The sequence below is a fragment of the Hyperoodon ampullatus genome (genome assembly GCF_949752795.1).
Source record: "Hyperoodon ampullatus genome assembly, chromosome: 4".
Lineage (NCBI taxonomy): Eukaryota > Metazoa > Chordata > Mammalia > Artiodactyla > Ziphiidae > Hyperoodon > Hyperoodon ampullatus.
Genome location: NC_136917.1, coordinates 41,295,954 through 41,315,323, shown reverse-complemented (window position 1 = coordinate 41,315,323; position 19,370 = coordinate 41,295,954). Strand labels below are relative to the sequence as shown.

General features: G+C 43.3%; 2 protein-coding genes across 3 annotated transcripts; both read left to right on the top strand.

The window, feature by feature from the left end:
* Positions 1 to 768: 768 nt before the first annotated feature.
* On the top strand, positions 769 to 6,633 carry THG1L (tRNA-histidine guanylyltransferase 1 like; the record flags this gene model as incomplete). 2 transcript variants are annotated; one of them, XM_079703377.1, is made up of 6 exons in its annotated part: positions 769 to 959; positions 1,785 to 1,961; positions 2,843 to 3,012; positions 3,820 to 3,908; positions 5,116 to 5,223; positions 6,293 to 6,633. In XM_079703377.1, the coding sequence occupies 6 exons, from the start codon at positions 769 to 771 to the stop codon at positions 6,452 to 6,454; spliced, it is 897 nt and encodes a 298-aa protein (XP_079559503.1). In that variant the 3' UTR covers positions 6,455 to 6,633. The 2 variants fall into 2 exon arrangements, with proteins under 2 accessions (XP_079559503.1, XP_079559504.1); XM_079703378.1 differs by lacking the exon at positions 769 to 959 and having other exon boundaries at positions 1,895 to 1,961; positions 2,938 to 3,012.
* Positions 6,634 to 9,980: 3,347 nt separating this feature from the next.
* Positions 9,981 to 18,799, top strand: LSM11 (LSM11, U7 small nuclear RNA associated; the record flags this gene model as incomplete). The annotated part of the gene is made up of 4 exons (XM_079702496.1): positions 9,981 to 10,407; positions 15,681 to 15,820; positions 17,622 to 17,705; positions 18,389 to 18,799. The coding sequence occupies 4 exons, from the start codon at positions 9,981 to 9,983 to the stop codon at positions 18,797 to 18,799; spliced, it is 1,062 nt and encodes a 353-aa protein (XP_079558622.1).
* Between the last annotated feature and the right edge of the window lie 571 nt (positions 18,800 to 19,370).

The following is a 19,370-nucleotide window of genomic DNA, read 5'->3' as shown; positions in this document are numbered from 1 at the left end:
AGGTTTACTTTTCACCATATATACTTTTATATTGTTTGAATGATATTTTTTGAGGGATATATATATGAAGGTAATGAATTCAAAAGAGCTTTATAAATCATACAGCATCGTACAAATATGAGGGTTTTACTGTTACTAGTATCTACCAGCAACAAGATCTCAAGCACTGAGTCTTTGTGAAAAAGTTGAATGACTTAATTTAGTACTACGTATGTTAGAATGAGTCCTTTTAATTAATTTATTTAAGTCACTCTTTGAAATATTTAATGACGTTGGCAAATACTCGAGGTGAGTGGAAAAAATATAAAAATTGTACAGGTGTCTGATTCCAATTTTGTGTATTCCCCGTGTAAACATACATATATAAAAACAGACCGTAAGGAACCATCCACAGTGCTTTGACGGGGAGAGGGGAGACATGAAGTGTTAATTTTCTTAATTACATTTTTCGATATAGCCCACATTTTCTACAACAAATTAACAAATGATATTTGGAAAGAAAAAAATCACAAACCTTCAAACTTGGCCAGAAATGAATTTTTTTAAAATTTCGTGAGAATGATTTGTTGCAGGACGGAAGGAGACAGGCGAGCAGCCATGAGTAGTGCTAAGAGAAGCATAGAACCCCCCTTTCAGGCCCGGAAGTCCATTAAGAACTACAAGGAGAGGCGAGAGAGATGCTGGCCTCCACTACGGCTAGAGAAACCCTGAGAAGACACAGGAACTTCCGGGGCGGAGCTCTCTGCTGTTTTCATTTCCGTGGGGGAAATGTGGGCTGCTGGCGCCGGGAAAGTTCGCGGTTGCTTGGCTCCCTTTTCCGTCACTTTGAGACGGTGCTTGAAATTGGGAGCGGCAATGGCAAAGAGCAAGTTCGAGTACGTGCGGGACTTCGAGGCTGACGACACATGCCTTGCCCACTGCTGGGTGGTGGTGCGGCTGGACGGCAGGAATTTCCATCGGTGAGCGAGCTGGGCTCAGGGCTGCGTGGTTCGCCAGTGCTTCCAGAGAATGAGACACATTTGTCGCAGCCCCTAGCTCATGATTACCGGGGTAACTCGGCAGCCAGTGACCGCGCGGCACTGAGCATCACCCTGCTTGCTGGCTACAACCGGTTTGAACGCGAGCTAGGTGAGGTAAATGAGACACGGTGCTTCCCTAGTGAGGAGCTGGCTTGGGGTGTCCATTAGCAAGACTGTGGTGGAAAAAGTCACTCTCGGGCCCATTATTTCAGCTCTTCAACAAATTGACAAGCTGTTTTGGTAGGTATCTGAGGGCTGACTGTTTAGCGGCCCGTTCTGGCCTTGCTGTGGGCAACACTGTAGAGTATGTTGTTTCATTATAAGTAGCAGAACACATGGACTGGATTCAGGAGGGAAAAAGTCAGAAAAAAAGAAAAGTGTAGCAGGAAGATGGGAATTTAAGTCTTAAAAGTGTTACTTTAGTAATGATTATTGTAGTTAACATTTATTGAGCACTTCCAAGGAGCCAGGCATAGTTATATTTATCTCCCTCTCATCTTCAGGAGAATCCTATGAAGTAACTTTATTCCCATTTCACTGAAAAGGGAATGGAGGCTTAGTATTTATGTTCCTTTTTCTCAGTTGGTTAGAGGAAGAAAAACTAGAGTTCTTAACGAAATGGATCAGATTGTGGCTACTGGGATGTCTGGACTCACAGCACTATTACAGTATCTTCCTCTTTGAATAGCCTCTTTGGTCTGTGGTATTAATGACAAGCTCTCTTCCACCCAGCTCTCTTTTCCCTCTTCTTTTTCCCTTATGAAGGTTTGCTGAGAAGCACAACTTTACAAAACCTAACGACAGCCGTGCTCTCCATCTAATGACTAAATGTGCCCAAACCGTAATGGAAGAACTGGAGGATATTGTGATTGCATATGGGCAGAGTGATGAGTACAGCTTTGTGTTCAAGCGGAAAAGCAATTGGTTTAAAAGAAGAGCCAGGTAATTTTGTGGCCTAGCTCCTTCAGAATATTTCCTACCGGCATTTGGCTTCTGCTTTTTTTTTTTTTTTTTTTTTTGTGGTACGCGAGCCTCTCACTGCTGTGGCCTCTCCCATTGCGGAGCACAGGCTCCGGACGCACAGGCTCAGCGGCCATGGCTCACGGGCCCAGCCGCTCCGCGGCATGTGGGATCTTCCCGGACCGGGGCACGAACCCACGTCCCCTGCATCGGCAGGCGGACTCTCAACCACTGCGCCACCAGGGAAGCCCCACTTCTGCTTATCTTAATCACAAACTTACAGTCTGTAGTATTTGCAACTGCAGAATGTATGTATATAACAGGTTAGACTGTTGTACTTCCATCTGATACCTGAGCATTCTGTATACCTCTTTAAGTTTTTCTCTGTATTCGCCATCACCTTAGCTTCTACACTGATCTGGCATTGAACATTAAGACTAGAAACAGAAACTAAAGTCTTAGTTAAGGAGGATCTCTTAGACAAATCTGATATTTGATTTGGCAGTATATTGAAACTCTCACAGGAAACAGATCATGTAATGAATTGGGATGTTTTTAAAACAATGGTTCCCCTCCTTCCAAGACTTGAAAAAAAACCTCTTGAACCATAAATTCACGTCACATGCTATGGAAGAACATTTGACATTAGTAAATTACTTATAGGACTAGAAGGAGAGACAGGCTGCATTTTAAATATATAACTGAAATACTAAAATAGTTTTTCTTGACCCATCACATCTTATCTCTTGGCTTGCTGGACAGTTTGTGTTATCTCTCTGTTACACCCACAGACCCTGTCATGGTGTTGAATTAATATCATGTATTTTCTCTTTTCTTGCTCCACCCACTGTGCCTTTTGCAAGTAAATTTATGACTCACGTGGTCTCGCAGTTCGCCTCCAGCTATGTGTTTTACTGGCGGGATTACTTTGAGGACCAGCCCCTTCTGTATCCCCCAGGCTTTGATGGAAGAGTCGTGGTGTATCCTAGCAACCAGACTTTAAAGGACTATCTCAGCTGGCGGCAAGCAGATTGTAAGTGAAACCAAATAAACAGATGTAGTTAAACTACTGATTCCTTATATTAGAGGTGATGATCTGATACATTTTTGGCCCATGTATTTTGTTTGGAATGCAGTATTTCAAGTTTTTAAAATTAGTTGAAAATACTCGAAAAATTGGAAGGTTTTATGTAAATACTACCTATTTCCAACTTTTTTTTTTTTTTTGGAAGAATCAGATCTGGCAATACTAGGTCTATATTCCCACTTAGTATTGGTCAGAACCTGCGTAGTGACTGCTGCCTTTATACACACACACACACATAAACACACACATGCACACATTCATGCACATAGGAGCCAGTGTGCCTCAGCCTCTACCATTCCCTATTGTTCCCCTGGGAACTCTGCTTTACACACGTATGTTTGTGCTGGCTTCAGTGGGCATTCAAGTTGTGACCCTTCCTTACATGACTGTGGTGAAATGTTTGTTAGACTTTTATTCATTTGGTGTGTCTTGATTTTGCCAGGAGAACTGGAAGAGAGGTGGGAATAATATAAATCAAATAACTTGGAAAGTATTCCTTAGCTTAATGCACAACTTAACAGATTTGTGTAAAGCACAACTGAAATGACAGGATAAAACTGTTAGGAAATAAGTTTTTTCTGCTTGACCACTTCCCCCTGTGTTCCCTGTGTATGGCTTTGCGCAAGTAACTGTATGTCTCTGCGGTCTCTTTACTTTAAAGAGGAGAGAGGTGGGGTTCCAGTACTCTCTGAAGGGTGAATATTGAATAAAGATTCTATGTGCATACACAGTGCCACTATGTTTTCTTTACAGGTCACATCAATAATCTTTATAATACAGTTTTCTGGGCACTTGTACAGCAGTCTGGATTAACACCAATACAAGCCCAAGAGAGATTACAGGTATAAAGATCTTACTGCATTAATACTTAAAGGGGGGACAGTTTACGCTCTCTCATGACATTTGGCCTTCTTTTTAAGCTCTTAAATTTTTACAGTTTTGTTTTGAAAAGATATAAAGATCATACTAATAGCAGGTCTGCTGCTTGCTTGCTTTGTGACTGTGGATAAGTTGTTACTACTCCCTGAGCCTCAGTGTCCTCAGCTGGAAAATAGAATTAATGGCTCTACACTCCCACATGGTAGTGCTTAGCTGGAGCTGCATATAGGCTGCCCCCTATAAAGGGCACATGCTCTTCTTTTTTTGTCAGTCCCACCTGGCTGCTTCATGACTGTCAATCCCAGCTGGGGACCTGGAGTTTCTTGGGGTTAGGACTCCTGTGTATCATTAAGAGTTTAGGCTCTGGGGGTCAAATAATTGTACTCAGAGGCTTTTGTTTAATTTTATCATCTCTGCCTTAGTTTTTAATAGGTAAAATGTAGAAAATAGTCGTTCCTACCTCATAGGTTTCTGGTGAGAATTAAATGGCATGATGCATATAAAACACATAAAGGCTAGTACAGGGCACACTGTAAGTACTTAATAAATACTGGCTTGTATTATTAGATGACCATGCTACTTGTAGGAAAACTAACCGTGAAATGAGATGATGTGTTGTATTAGCTCCTAATACAATGCCTGGGACGTTATAATGACGCAGTAAATGGTTGTCATTATTAACAATAGTGATAAAGTTGCATATGTAGCAATAATAGGAAGACTGGTAGATCTAGCCAGAGTTTGGAAGTGCTGAGATCAGATTTTGATTCTTATACGAATAAGAGCACTTTGGGCCTCAGAAAATTTATATAATCTTTCTAAGCTTCAGAGCTCTCATCTCTAAAATGGAGATGGTTATGAGGGTCAAATAATACAAAAGCTATCTAGTACAGAGTCGGTACTCTTACTATTAGTTCCTCTCACCCCATCACAGTAGTGACTTGTAAAGCCAGTTATTTGCTACAAAAGAGAATTTTATGAATTTTGATATTTCAATAAGATTTGAACTGCTTTTAAAATGAAAATTCATTAACACCTATATGATGTTTGATGAAATGCTTCCACTTCTTGATTTGTTGTGGAAGTTTAGCTAGAGAGTGGAATGGATAGGTGGGGTTAGGGGAGAGAAAAGACCTACAAAGCTTTTTATATGTGTTTTTATTTCTTCAGGGAACTCTTACAGCAGACAAGAATGAGATTTTATTTTCCGAATTCAACATCAACTACAATAATGAGCCACTGATGTATAGGAAGGGAACTGTGTTGATATGGCAGAAGGTAATGCTGTTATGTCTGAGGAAAAACGGAGGTCAGAAGGAGAGCCTGTGCCCATCCCAGGCTTTGCCTTGCCTGCTGCCTGTATGCTGATGCGACTCCAGTCACTAGCACAAATTAGACCCTTTCCAAAATGAGATGCTATAGATTATTATTACGGATGCTCGTTTTGTCAGTTTGTCAGTGAACACTGTGGTCTGGACTCCCCCGTTCTGTAAGTAGAATCACAGAATTTTAGAATTATTACACTTTTCCATGTCATAAGCTCTCCCCAAATCTAATCAAACCCCTTTAAACAGGTACAGTGCAGATATGAGAATTTCTGCATTCAGAGAACATTTAAAAAAATAATTTCTCCCACACTGGATAATTCCATTAAATGGTCCATCCATCCCATGAGAAGTGTAATATGAGGAACTGATGTTACATGTGAGGGTTCTGTCCCTTGCAGAATGTTTGAGGGCTTCCCTCGACATTCATACTTAACTTAATACTCTATCCATGCATTCACCTATATCCTTAATTCTACCAATATTTTTGCTCTGTTCCAGCTCCTGGGCATAATGAAGTCTCTAAATTTATTTCCTTCTGTCTAAAGTATTTTTTTCTGAAATGAATGCTTTCAAGTATTAAGGGGTATTAGGTATTCCACTGGCAGCTTCAGCTCTTTTATTAGTATTTTTGAAACATTTGTTTGGCACAGACTCGGATCCTTCTTAATGCAGGTGGGAGAGCAGAAGTGTCTTTAATTTTATGGTTATTGCTAACAAGGAACATAGAATCCCTTCTTTGTTCCTAAGGTCTCCTTTCAAAATATAGCAACATAACTTTTTTAAAAAGTATTTTAGTTGTAAAGAAATTCATGTATGGTGAGAGATATACATAGATCTCTGATATGTATATACATATGTATATATATGTTCATATATATATATATATATATATATATATGCCTGAAAATATGTATTTGTCAGAAGTATATAAAGTAAAAAAGTAAACTTCCCCCACTCTCCCTCTTCTCTCCCAAACCCACTCTCTAGTTAATGTGTCAATATTTTAACTTTACCTATAGGTGGATGAAGTCACAACAAAAGAAGTTAGGCTGCCAGCAGAAATGGAAGGAAAAAAGATGGTGGTGACCCGGACCAGGACTAAGGCGGTGCCCTTACACTGCGATATCATTGGGGATGCTTTCTGGAAGGAACATCCAGAAATCCTAGATGAAGACAGCTGACCCTTTGCTTTTCATTACTGGTGTGCTTGACCATGCAGGGTCCCCCAAGTCTCCTGGCCTTAGGTGGCCCTAGCATCTGTGCCATGCAGAACAGTGTCCTGGGAGTGACATGACTCTGGTTGGGAGGGGAACAGAGAAAGAAGGGATGGATGTGGGTGGTGTATCTTGTTCTGCTTTAAGTGGAACACCTATTTTTCAGTGTTGAAACATGGTTCCTTTGGTAGAAGTACAGTTTTTAAAAAATCGTGGTACTATTTTTATAAAGCAAGAACTATTTTATGCCTTGCAGAATGAATCATTTTTAGATTGTGGCGTAAGTCTTATAAAAACTTGTCAAGCTCTTTTCACCTATCATAGAAGATGTGCCCAAACTTTACTCTCACCCACTTGTTCTTAACCACAGAATCCCTTGGTCCCCTTTCCCACCTATCTACTTGCGTTCATCTTTGGCAGACCTGGAGTTAATATGGGTTGATGCCTGCCTGTTGCCTCTGAATTCAGGAATTCCAGGGCAAACTCAGGGCTTTGTGCCAGTCTCCAGATTGGCAACTTGAGCTGAACAAATGAGTTGTAGTTTGGATGTCTTTGTGTAAACATTCCCTAGATTGATTTTGTGCAGTTGGCAGCCTGATCATCATGATCATCTTGCCAGGGGCAATGATTACAAGGCCACTTAACCTCTTTCTAAGAAGAAAGAGAATGACCTGTTCATGTGGGGAAAAGAAAACGCGAGAATGAATGAACGAGGAGGAAGAAACATTTACTCTCTGTCCTCTAGACACTTCAGTTTTGAAAGTCACCTTCCTGTGGACTTCCTGAAAAAGATTCTCAGGTAGCCTCTGTATAATCAGAACAGTGACATTTGAGTTGGAGAACAGAGGGGCCAACCCTCATCTTGGGGTCACAGGTAGGTGGCAGAGGAGTCCTAATAGTTCTGCCTGCCGACGGGCCAGTGGAGCTGGGTGGGGAGCAGCAGGAACTGCAAGTCGCCAGGCCGTTGGTCTCTGAAGGGGGGAGGCAGTGGGGATAGGTGGTAGAGAACTCACATCTCTTGTCATTTCATGTTTTAGAGGAAGAAGATTAATTTGGCTCTATAAAGAATTAAGAGACAGCCCACATCCCAGTGCCTGGTCATGCATTGTAGAATTTACAGCCAAGAAAAAAATGTATTTTTGAAAGGGCAATGGCTGGTATCCCTCACCAATTGACACCCCATCTGTCAATGCCTTTTTTTCTCTTCCTGTTCACTTCATGGGAATAGGAGACATGGCTCATGTTTGGTAATTGATAAAATTTCTTTGAGAGAAAAAAATAAAGGTTTCAACTAAGATTTCATTTGTTTTTTTCATACAAATGCAGTATATGAGTCCAACTTTCATGTGTGTATGTCTTTACATAAGCCAGGCTCACATCCCTTCATCACAGCGGTGGTTCACAGACTTCTGGATGCAACTAATTTACTTGAAATACTCATTTAAAATGCCAGTTCTAAGCTTTCCCCATGAAGATTTTGGGGTTCAAAGGCTTTTGGTGGATAATGGTCAATGTACCACACTTTGTGTAACAAGGCCCAAATAAGATATACCTAGGCTAGTACACTGTGATAGGCCAAGTAAGCCAATAAGAATGTAGCTCTTGATTGGCAAATTTAATCTTAAGTAAATTAGCATTTTATATCAAAACAAATATAAGGTATTAGTACAGATTTTCAAGACAACTACCCACGGAAGTTTTGTGTTTTCTGTGGGTGCTATGTGATACCACAAAGGCTGTCACTTGATTTTGTTATAAGACGGGGATATGCATTTGCTTGTTGAATTGCCAGCAGTTTGCAGGTTTGAGGTTTGTGTTGGGGCAGGGTTTTTTTTTTTTTTTTTTTTTTACCGGTACGCGGGCCTCTCACTGTTGTGGCCTCTCCGGTTGTGGAGCACAGGCTCCGGACGCGCATGCTCAGTGGCCATGGCTCACGGGCCCAGCCGCTCCGCTGCGTGTGGGATCTTCCCGAACCGGGGCACGAACCCGTGTCCCCTGCATCGGCAGGCAGACTCTCAACCACTGCGCCACCAGGGAAGCCCTGGGGCAGGGGTTTTGAGCAAAGGAATGACCCGGGTTTACCTATTGAGTTATGTAGTGCTATCAGAAGAATTGTTGGTAGCTTTTTATGTTATCTTTTTTATTTTGCATCATGTATTCTAAAGTATACTTCACAGCTGTATATTTTCATCCTGTTCTCTAAGAGAATAGTATTCTCTCCGGCTTCCTTTCCAGGTCTTAAGGAAACTTTAAAATATACACAAAAGCAACTAGTATAGAATTAATACCAGCTGATAGCAGTTTGGGAGAGTGGTGGCAGTTAGGAAAGTGATTTGTGTGGCCTGTAGGTGACTGGAAACACCTTGGCTCTGCTGGATGAGGGGGTAATATTTGGGCCTTTGGTGTAGAGTAGACTATTATTTTAATATCAAAAAACAAAAAATGTTCCGCTGAACAGTCTCCAAAGTACAACCAGGTGGTTTTTTTTTTTTTTTGCAGTACGCGGGCCTCTCACTGTTGTGGCCTCTCCCGTTGCGGAGCACAGGCTCCGGACGCGCAGGCTCAGCGGTCATGGCTCACGGGCCCAGCCGCTCTACAGCATGTGGAATCTTCCCGGACCGGGACACGAACCCATATCCCCTGCATCGTCAGGCGGACTCTCAACCACTGCACCACCAGAGAAGCACTACAACCAGGTTTTGAAAATCTTCCATTATCTTGTCCCCCAATTGCGGCATCCTCATTTCCTCCAGGTGCTTAGCAATGCTTACAAGATCAGTGATAGTGAATTTGCCTTAATACTAGCGTCTTTCTGGTGTATGCGTAAATTTCTTTTTGCAGAGGGTGTAGGAGATGCAGTACCAGGGTCCACCCATCATCCTTCAGTTTCATTGTACACGTAACCAACATTAGTTAACATTCACAGAGCATTTATTATGCGCTCTATATGCAGTATCTCTTCATTCTTTGGACAATTCTGGGAGGTAGGCAACCACTTCTATATCTCAGATGAGAATGTAAAGAGCCAGAGAAGCTAAATAGTTGGAGGCCACCTAGGCTAAACCCCAGTGGTACCCAGCATGAGAGCAAACTAGGGCATTCTTTGCCCTCTTTCCCACTGCTTCCCGCCAGCGCAAGCTAGTAGAGCGCAGTTCCAGAGAGCAGAGAAACACCTGGGGAGCTTGTTAAGCTGCCGGGCCCGGGCTCCACCCCCAGGGAATCCGCACCACTAGGAAACACCCAAAATGATAATGATATAGATGGGGGAAACACTGCGTTAGAGCAAATTAACCTCTTCCCCGAACGCTGATGCGCTGCGAGGACCGGGCGGGTCGCAGCCGCTCGCCACACCCCCGGAGACGCAGAGCGCGGGCAGATGCTGCCCCCTGGCGGCCAGGCCGGCGCAGTGAGACCCGCGTCGCGGCTGCGCAGTGCCGCCCTCTGGCGGCCCCCCTCTCCTTCCCATCGGCCTCGGCTTGCGGGCCTTTCAAACATGGAGGAGCGGGAGAGGGGGGCGAGGTCGGCTCGCGCCGGCAGCCCTGCGCGCCCGCCCAGCCCGCGGTTGGATGTCAGCTCTGACAGCTTCGACCCACTGCTGGCCCTGTACGCGCCTCGCCTGCCTCCCATCCCCTACCCCAACGCGCCCTGCTTCAACAACCTGGCCGAGTACGAGAGCTTCCTCAGGACCGGGTGCCGGGGCGGCGGGCGCGGACGGGCGCGGGGCGCGGCCACCGCCGCCGCCGGGCCCTTGGGCAGGACCCGCCGCCGCCCGGACATCCCCGCCCCGGACCCCGAGCGCATCCAGCGCCTCCGCCGCCTCATGGTGGCCAAGGAGGAAGGGGACGGGGCCGCCGGGGCGCGGCGGCGGGGTCCGGGTCGGAGCAGGAAGGCGCCGCGCAACGTGCTCACGAGAATGCCCTGTGAGTCCGGCGGGCGGGGCTGGGGCCGGGGCCGGGCCAGCTGTCGAGAAGGCAGCGGCCCTGGAGGCGTTTGCGGGGTGATAGCGGCTTGGCGCGGGTCTACGTGTATGGGGGAGGGTCTTGGTGAAGGTTGAAGAGATAATCAGCGACCGTGGGGAGGATCAGCTTGAGGAGTGAAGAAGGGTTTGCCTGAGCTGCGGGGGAGGAGTGGTACGGCTGTAGAGGTAATAAATAGCCGTGGGGAGTGTCTGCTTGGATAACGTGCGTAAAGGTGATGGGGTCCACGGAACAGCCTACAGAGGTGATGAGGAGCCTGCAGAAAGGATCTGCAGGAGTGATGGGGGGTCTGGAGAGGTGGTGGGCCTGGAAACGGGACATCACAGGGAGGGTTTGCAGAGGTGTTGAGGTCTTGGGACCACGCACGGTGGGGTGGGGAGGGCACAGCCAGTATTAGGGGAGGGAGAGTGCTTGGTCATTGAGATTTGGGGATGTTGGGATGCAGTGTGAGGAGATCTGTTCAGGTAGCATAGGAGACATAATCCCACAACCCCTGCACATTAAGTGACAGCTCGTTCTCAGTGCTGTAAGCAGGAGAAGGGCTGCAGGGTGTTGATATACATATGTTCACATTAGCAAATCACAAGTCCTGGAATGCAGCAGGCACAAAATGCCAGTAAAGCACAGACACTATTTTACAGCCACTCTGCCAGGGTGAGTGCAGTGCAGGACTGTGTCTGTCAGGCTCATACTACCATATGCACAGGTTATTTTATGTTCTGAAGGTGTAAATGGCACAAGGGAATTTCTTGCAGCCTCCTAATAGATCCTTAGAGTAAAGCTGTAAACAGCGGAAGTTGCTAATGTGTGTTAGGTCTTGTATAAATGGAATAAAAACAGCCCAGGGTTATATCTTTGTCATCTGGCAAGCAGTTCTGACATCTGCCCCATGAACACAATGACCTACTTAGCCATTCAGAGCATCTGTATCCTGATAGCTTAATCTTGGCATTATTGAATCACTGCCTTTGGAATGGAGGGTTGTGCTAAGCAAAGGAATATTTTGTTTCATTTCTAGAAATGCGTTTGTTAAGAGAGAAACATCCTGAAAAGCTGAGTGCTGTTAGGGGTGCCTTTGTCGGATGATCTACTGTGCCGGAGCATCCCTGCATAAGCTAGGGTTTACTCCAGTTTGCTTGACCAGCAGTGGCACAAAGATAGATTATGCATGTTCCTAAATTAAGAGCAGTTTGGGGCACCTTATTTTGCCCATACTTTTTTACCACTATCAGATCTTTGAAATGCACTCCAAGTCTCAGATTGTAACATTTATTTCCATTTTGCCAATCATTGCTTTGCTTCCAAGATTTTTCAAGAGAAAAGAAATATTTCTATGTGGTGGGTGGTTTTGCCTTTATCTGTGGAGCACTTTGCTGTATTATTGGTATGCAAGTGTGTGAAAGCCAACTTTATTGACTTCCCATGATAAATATATGCCTGGAATCAAAGTCTCAGAATGTGTCCTCAGCACTGAAAATTTTAATCCCACCACTGGAAACACTTGGGTGTACGTGGTAAAGATGAGTAGATAGCACAAAGAGTTGATGACCTTCATTCAGAAAGCAAAAAGAGCACAGAAGCATGGGTGAGGATTAGATTTTTTTCAAGAAATAGTTCGTGTATGAGGTCAGCTTTAGGTCTTGAAGTTAAGGAAGGGCATGGTTGAAGATAACAGCAATTATTTAAAAATCAGACTATTGAGGTATAATTTACACATAGCAAAATTCACTCTTTTAAAGTGAGTTTTGACAAGTGTATGGTCGTGAAATCACCACCACAATCAAGATACAGAGCAAATCCGCACCAAAAAGTTTCCTCATGCCCCTTTGTAAGTCAGGTGATAACTTTATTGTTGTTAATTATAGCTACTGTTATTGAGCCAGTAGGTGCTATACACAGTGTTAAGCCCTTTAGATTCATTGCATCTCATTTTACCCTTGGATACACTTTTATAGATGAGGAAACTGACACTCATTGAGTTCAACTTCTTGCCCAGCATCACGAAACTAGTCAGTTTGCCACTCATCCTGGGTTGTCCCAGTCCAGGGGCTATATGCTTAACCATTATGCTAGTCTCAGGAGAGGAAGAGTACATTCTAATGTTTCCTTGCTTGCTTTTTTTTTTTTTTTTTTTGGTGGGTGGAAGGTGCTGCATATGTGGTTTGTGTCCAGATCAATGAGAACTGAATTTGTGTCCAGAAAGGGATTGGTAGCCAGAATGTTTTGAAGACCAGTCAAAGAGTTTTTCTTTGACTTTGTTATGAGAGAGAGTGGGAACCATGGTGTATATTCTTAAGCAAAAGGCTTTGTAGGGCAAATGTTTCTAATTGCTGAGTTTCTAGTAGTAAAATGTGTTTGGGGAGGTAGACTAGAGCACAGGCTCAGGGGCTTGACTGCCTAGGTTTGAATACTTGCTCCTCCACTTCCCAACTGTTTTACTTTAAGCAAGTTACTTAAACTCTTTGGGGCCTCAGTTTCCTCATAAGTGAAGTGAGGACCATAATAGAATCCAGTTGTGAAGTTTAAATTAGTTAACACATTTAAAGGTTTACAATTGTAATGTTGCCTAGCATGTAGGGGAATTCTCAGTGAGTATTAAATGTCACTGTTTTTCTTGTTGTAGATTGTTGTGGTGGTTATTATTAGTTTTAGACTGTCATAATTAAAAGCCCCAGGTCAGAATGCATATAGCCTGCCAGTATTGGCTGTTGGCTCAGCTGTTTACTAGGTAAGTAACTTTGAGCAAATTTAAACCTGTTTGAGTTGTGAGGATTAAATAATGTGTATAAAGTTAAACTTACCATAGGGTCTGGCCCATACTGAGGGCTCAGTCATTGGTGGTAATGTTGGTGACAGTGATGATGATGCTGTTGCTGATGTGAAGGAGGGGAGCTAGGAGACTCTTGAAGTGAACCAATCATGTGATGGGCTCTGGACTGTATTGTTGGTTGTGGAAAGAGAAAAGAAAGGGCAGGTCTTAGTTATTGAGAATCTATTGTTTGGACTTAGTATTGGCTACAAGCAGGAAAAAATAAGAGTGGGGTTAAAAATGACCTGGATTTGTAAGGATGTGGCCCAAGAGTAATGGCAATGGAGAGCGGGATTTGGAAGAATAACTTTTTCAAAGATAAGGCATATGTGTATGTGTATATATATGTGTGTGTGTGTCTGTGTGTGTATCTATCTATCTATATATCTAGAAGCCTGGCTCATATCCATTTGGAGTTTGTCACAAACACTGCTGCAAAGAGATTCAGACTGTGCCTTCTGATTCAGAATGTGAAGTTCATTTTTGTCTTGGTGTTTTGCTCTGATAGGTGGTGCTAGTGTTGTATTTTTGATCACATAAGGAGAGAAATACTCCCTGGAATTACACCTTATTAAATCTTTGGGAGAAAAAAAAATCAAAAGAAAAGTACAGATGTGAGGGTGGAAAACCTGAGTTTGCCATTTAATTAGAATAAGAGACAGTTGTTAAGATACATGCCTGTCCTTTCTCTCTGATTTGGGGGTGCATGGGGAGAAGTGATGCCCCTATTTTCTTTCAAGTTAGAAAAAGAGTGGTCTTTCCACCCTTTGTGGAACACATACGTGTATGGTGAGAAAGGGGAGTGACTGTGTATAGGTAAACGGAGTAATCCAGGCATTGTGATCAGTTTCTAAGAAATTGAGCTATAAAGGCTTATTCCTTACATGACTCTAGAAGTTAACTAGTCTAACCTCATTTTATGAATGAGGAAATTTGGGCTTATAGCGGAAAAGTTGTTCGCCAAGTTCACACAACTAGTTATAATGACCTAAAAGTTGTTTACAATGCTTGATTTGACACTGTCTATAACGCATATCCAGATATATGTACATACATCCTTATATGTCAAAGGTTCAAAGAATTTTAAAAGATGGCTAGAGGAGGGATAGGTGATGAAGACCAGACCAATGTTCTCACGTTCCTTTCCAAGGCCACTGTTTCTGTCACTCTGCCTCCAACTGTGCCTTCTTGCTGAACCCTCAATCTGAGGGTGCTAAGTCACTTAATCCAAGCATATCTTCTTGTGTTAACTTATCACTGCCATCATTTATAAGCCAATCCATGAGTGAGGGGTAAGGAGGTTAAGAGTAACCACCTTAGATATCCAAGTTGAAGTGCAAGACTTTTGTTCTCTTTTATGCCACTAGAAACAAAACAGAGATTTTTGGTTTGTTTACTGTCAATGACAATAACTTCCAAAGAATTGTGCCTTGCAAACTTGGGGGGAAGAATGAGACTGTGTATGTGTGAGTGTGAATGTGACTGTGAGAGAGAGAGAGTGTGTGTGTGCACGCGTGTGCTCGCGCAGTTTTCTTTAGGGAGGTTTTATGTAGTATAGCCAGCATATTTTGAAGGCTAAGTTAACATGAAATAATAAAAATAAAATTCAACCTTGCTCCCAAGCTCTGAAAAAAAGAGTCCATCATAGTAAAATCTGCAGTTTATAATCCCAGCATTCCTCCCATGAGTTGTCATACTGCTCTTTTTATATGATGCTTATCAGCAATGTCATAAGAGTCAGATGCTCAGCAGGTGCCTTTACACCAGCAAGGCTTGGAATACAACCAGGCCTCTTCCTCCTAATGTAAAGATGATATACACTGAAACACTAGTGACCCCAGAGAGCTCGTGCACGAAGTAGCTCAGACTGGGGAGGCCAAAAGGCCATTATTTCTTAGACGATTGCATGTGTTTCAGGGCAAATGAGTTACATGGTTCATTTCCTTTAAACCTATGACGAGGGTTTTTGTTCTTTGGAAGGCTCAAGCTGGATATGTGGTTCATGAGATTTATCCTGAAAAAGGTTGTCTTAACAGGGCATAGAACTGAGAAGAATCTAGCTGCTGATGAGCACATTTAATGTAGTATTTCTTTTTTGCCCAAAAAAGTTTTAAAATCATGGTGCCTCTTAGAATCAGTGACATCATAGAAATAGGGTAGAGAGGTAGTGAAACATTTGGATGGTAGCCATACAGCTTGTTTATCCACGTTCCAGGGAATCTTGTTTCGATTCAGTGTGTGTTGCCTACGCTAGCCATTTTGCCCACTGGGCCTTCCTGCTCCTGTGGTGTGGTTGACACTACACCGTGTTGCCTTGTGTTGCCGGAGATGGTTGGGTGGTCTTGGTTGTTAATTCTAGGAATGAGAGCAGGTGTTCATGCTGTGCTGACTTTTCTTCTTGTTTCAGTGCACGAAGGCAGCCCTCTGGGTGAACTCCATCGTTGTATCCGGGAGGGGGTGAAGGTGAATGTTCACATCCGCACTTTCAAGGGACTTCGGGGCGTCTGTACGGGCTTCCTTGTTGCATTTGACAAGTTCTGGAATATGGTAATTAAACCTTTCTCAAGGGGCTGGAGAACCTTCTAGGGATTAAATTTTTCATATATCTCAAGGACCTTATTCAGCAAAACCCCCAGAATAACTTCCCAGAGGAGCTAGAATCTTTGCACTCTCTTGGGCAACAACAAAAACGTTCTTTTTATTGCTTTTCCCAAAGACAGAGGCTTTCACTTGGGGTGATTTTGCCCATTCCTCCTTCCCAGAGACATTTGGCAATGTCATTTGTTTTGATTGTCACGACTGTGGGATGGGGTACTACTGGCATATAGTGGGTAGAGGCCAGGGCTGCTGCTGCTGCACATCCAACAGTACACAAAACACCGCCCCCCCCCAACAACAAAGAATTATCTGATCCAAAATGTTATTAGTGCCAGGGTTGAGAAATCTAGCCTTAAGGAATAATTACTTATTTCATCTTTTAGTAATTTTATGTTGATTTCCTACCAACTATTTTTCATTCATTTAAAAATATTTGCTGTCTTCCCACTTTGGCTGGGCACAGTGCTAGGTACAGAAATTTCAGAGAGGAACTTTTACTTTACAGCTTTCGGAAAGACAGATGTGGATAGAGGGGAAGCAGACATATTAATAAGCCAGACACTTTGCATAGTGTTTCCTTGTGAAGGAGTGTACCACGTGCCCTCAGTCTTCTAGAGGCTTACTCTCTATTTACTAAACATTTGTAGGAGAGAAGGGATATATTATAGCACAACCATAATATGAGGCAGTTAAAATAACTTTGATAATAATAATAGTTGCTAATACTTACTAAGCACTTGCTATGTGCCAGATACTGTACTAAGGGCTTTATATATAGTATCTCAATGAATGAGTTGTAGGTCTATCACTGTTTTATTTCACAAATGAAGAAATTGAGGCTAGTGATTTTAGAAGATTGGTCCCAGATCACACTGTTAGTAAGTGAAAGGACCATGACTTTATCCTTTCTGGCTTCGGAGACCATGTTTTAAGCTGTGTGGAATCAGAACACCTGGATTTGAATCCTAGCTTCACCATTTGGTAGCTGTGTGACTCTAGGCCAAGTAATTTCTCTGAGCCTCAGTTTTCTCATCTCTAAAGTGTAGGGAAAATATTTTATTATAATTTTACCTTTGAAGGAAAAGATTTAAAAGAATATATTTGATAACAGTGGTGGTAATCGTAATACTGTCAGCTTATATTTGTAGGGTGATTCACACTTTTCAAAGTAATTTCTCATACCTGATCTGATTTGATCCTAATAGCTGTCCTGTGAGGTTGATCTCTCCACAGCAAGAATTCACCAGCAATTCTATGTGTTACCCTGGTTAATCTCTATTAATTCCTGTCATAAGACATACAGACTGAAAAGGGAAAAGCAGCAGTAGTGTTTCTTAATGTGTGGTCTGAGGCTGTCCTGCATCAGAATCATGGGGTTTTTGGTTAAAATAGAAAGTTCCTAGGCTCTTCATCCCAGGATGAAGAATCTCTAGGAGGATAGCCTTAGATTTATATTTTAATAAACTTCCTAGATATTCATGCTCCCTGAAATTTATGAACCTCTACGCTGCGTTGGTAAAGGCACCTTACCATAGGGGAAACCCATCTTACATGGTCATAGCCGTTTGGAATTCCTATTCAGAGGGTGCTATGTATTACCATTTGTTTCTGCCCAAGAGCTGAGTCACCTGTTAAGGTTAGTTCTGCTATAATTAGATGTTATTCTGCCTTTTAAATTTTTTCCTGAAAGATATAAAAATAATATTTGAATGCTACCTTATTTTCCCCCCTTTGGTCTGTTTTTCTCTAGGCACTTACTGATGTGGATGAGACCTACCGAAAACCTGTTCTAGGCAAAGCATATGAACGGGATTCTTCATTGACTCTCACTAGGGTAGGCAGTTTCCCCTGACTTTCTGAGTACCCAACATGCTTTCAAGCTTAGGAATTAAGATCACTGAGCCCAGGGACCAGGGTTTCCAAGTGGAAAAGCCCTATTGCTATCAACCAGGTGTGCCTGGACCACGGTCTTCATTAGTCTCTTCCCATGCATCCAGCGAATCAAAAATGAGTCTCTGCTTCTTACTTGCATATTGTTTGAACAACAAGTTACCTCATAAGGTTTAAAAGTCTTTCAGTTTTATACCATAGAAAAAGCGGGTGCCTTTTCTCTTGACATATTTATTGATTTATCTGAATTATGGCTAGAAATAGAAAACTTGTTGCTAACTTTTTTTTTTTTTTTTTTTTTGCGGTACGCGGGCCTCTCACTGTTGTGGCCTCTCCCGTTGCGGAGCACAGGCTCTGGACGTGCAGGCTCAGCGGCCATGGCTCACGGGCCTAGCCGCTCCGCGGCATGTGAGATCCTCCCGGACCGGGGCACGAGCCCGTGTCCCCTGCATTGGCAGGCAGACTGTCAACCACTGCGCCACCAGGGAAGCCCACTAACTTTTTAAAAATTGCAAAGCAAGCAGTCCACAGAGCATGATAAAGGAATCTAGTCTGTCTTCTACATACTGAAAGAGGGATGTTGTAAGCTAAAGGGAAGGCTAATACTTGTCATTGCTTTCCTTATAGCTCTTTGATCGACTAAAACTGCAGGATTCCTCCAAGAAGGAAACAGATTCCAAGTCTGCAGTTGAAGACTCCACTCTGTCCAGATGCTCCCAGACATCCACCTGGAAGATGGCTTCAGTGTGGGGACGAGGAGACACTGACCGGGGTTCACGCAAGCGTTCCCGCTCCGTCCCTTCCTCCCTGCAGGCATCGGCAAGGGAGGAGTCCAGGTCAGAGCTGTCAGGGAGGACTACACAGACAGAAGGGTCGAGTGCGGGAGGTACCTTTTCCAGGGCCACCACCCTTTCCAGGGGCCAGCCCCGTAAGAAAAAGCGAAAGCCCAAAGTGGATTACCAGCAGGTATTCACTCGACACATAAATCAGATTTTCATTCGAGGCGAGAATGTCCTGCTGGTTCATCTTGCACAGTGACCAGCTCGGCCTCACTTGAGCTTTGGTTTTTAGAAATAAAATGCATGAATCGCTGCTATGCTATATCCTAGTATCCCAGTGAAGCTATGAGTTGGAATGATTCCCTCTGGTCTGGCATGTGCAGAGCATAGAGCCAGGCTCGGGCCCTCTGGGAGATGAGGTCCCTGAAGGGGAAACAGGCCTTGAGAGGGTGGGTGGGTGTTTGCATTAATATCAAGGCAAAAGCTGTACAGAGGTACATGCATCTTACTTGATATCGTGGTCTACTTCAGACACTCAAACCAAATACTAGATTTGAATTAGGGAGCATGGTATGAATTGAATTCACTCCACAGACACTGTAGCATGGTGAAGGAAAAAACCACCTCAAAAAGAATTATCTCATTTCTAAAAGCTAGTGCCCTGAGTACTCATAAATTTGTTTCTAAGAGTAGCAGTATAAATCACCCTGAGCCCTGAACCCACATCTTGTAACTGACCTTTGAATTTTGCTCTACACCATTCTCTCTTGATCAAGAAATGTAATTTGTTATCTTTTAATATCTATAAGATGTAAGAAGCCCACCAATTT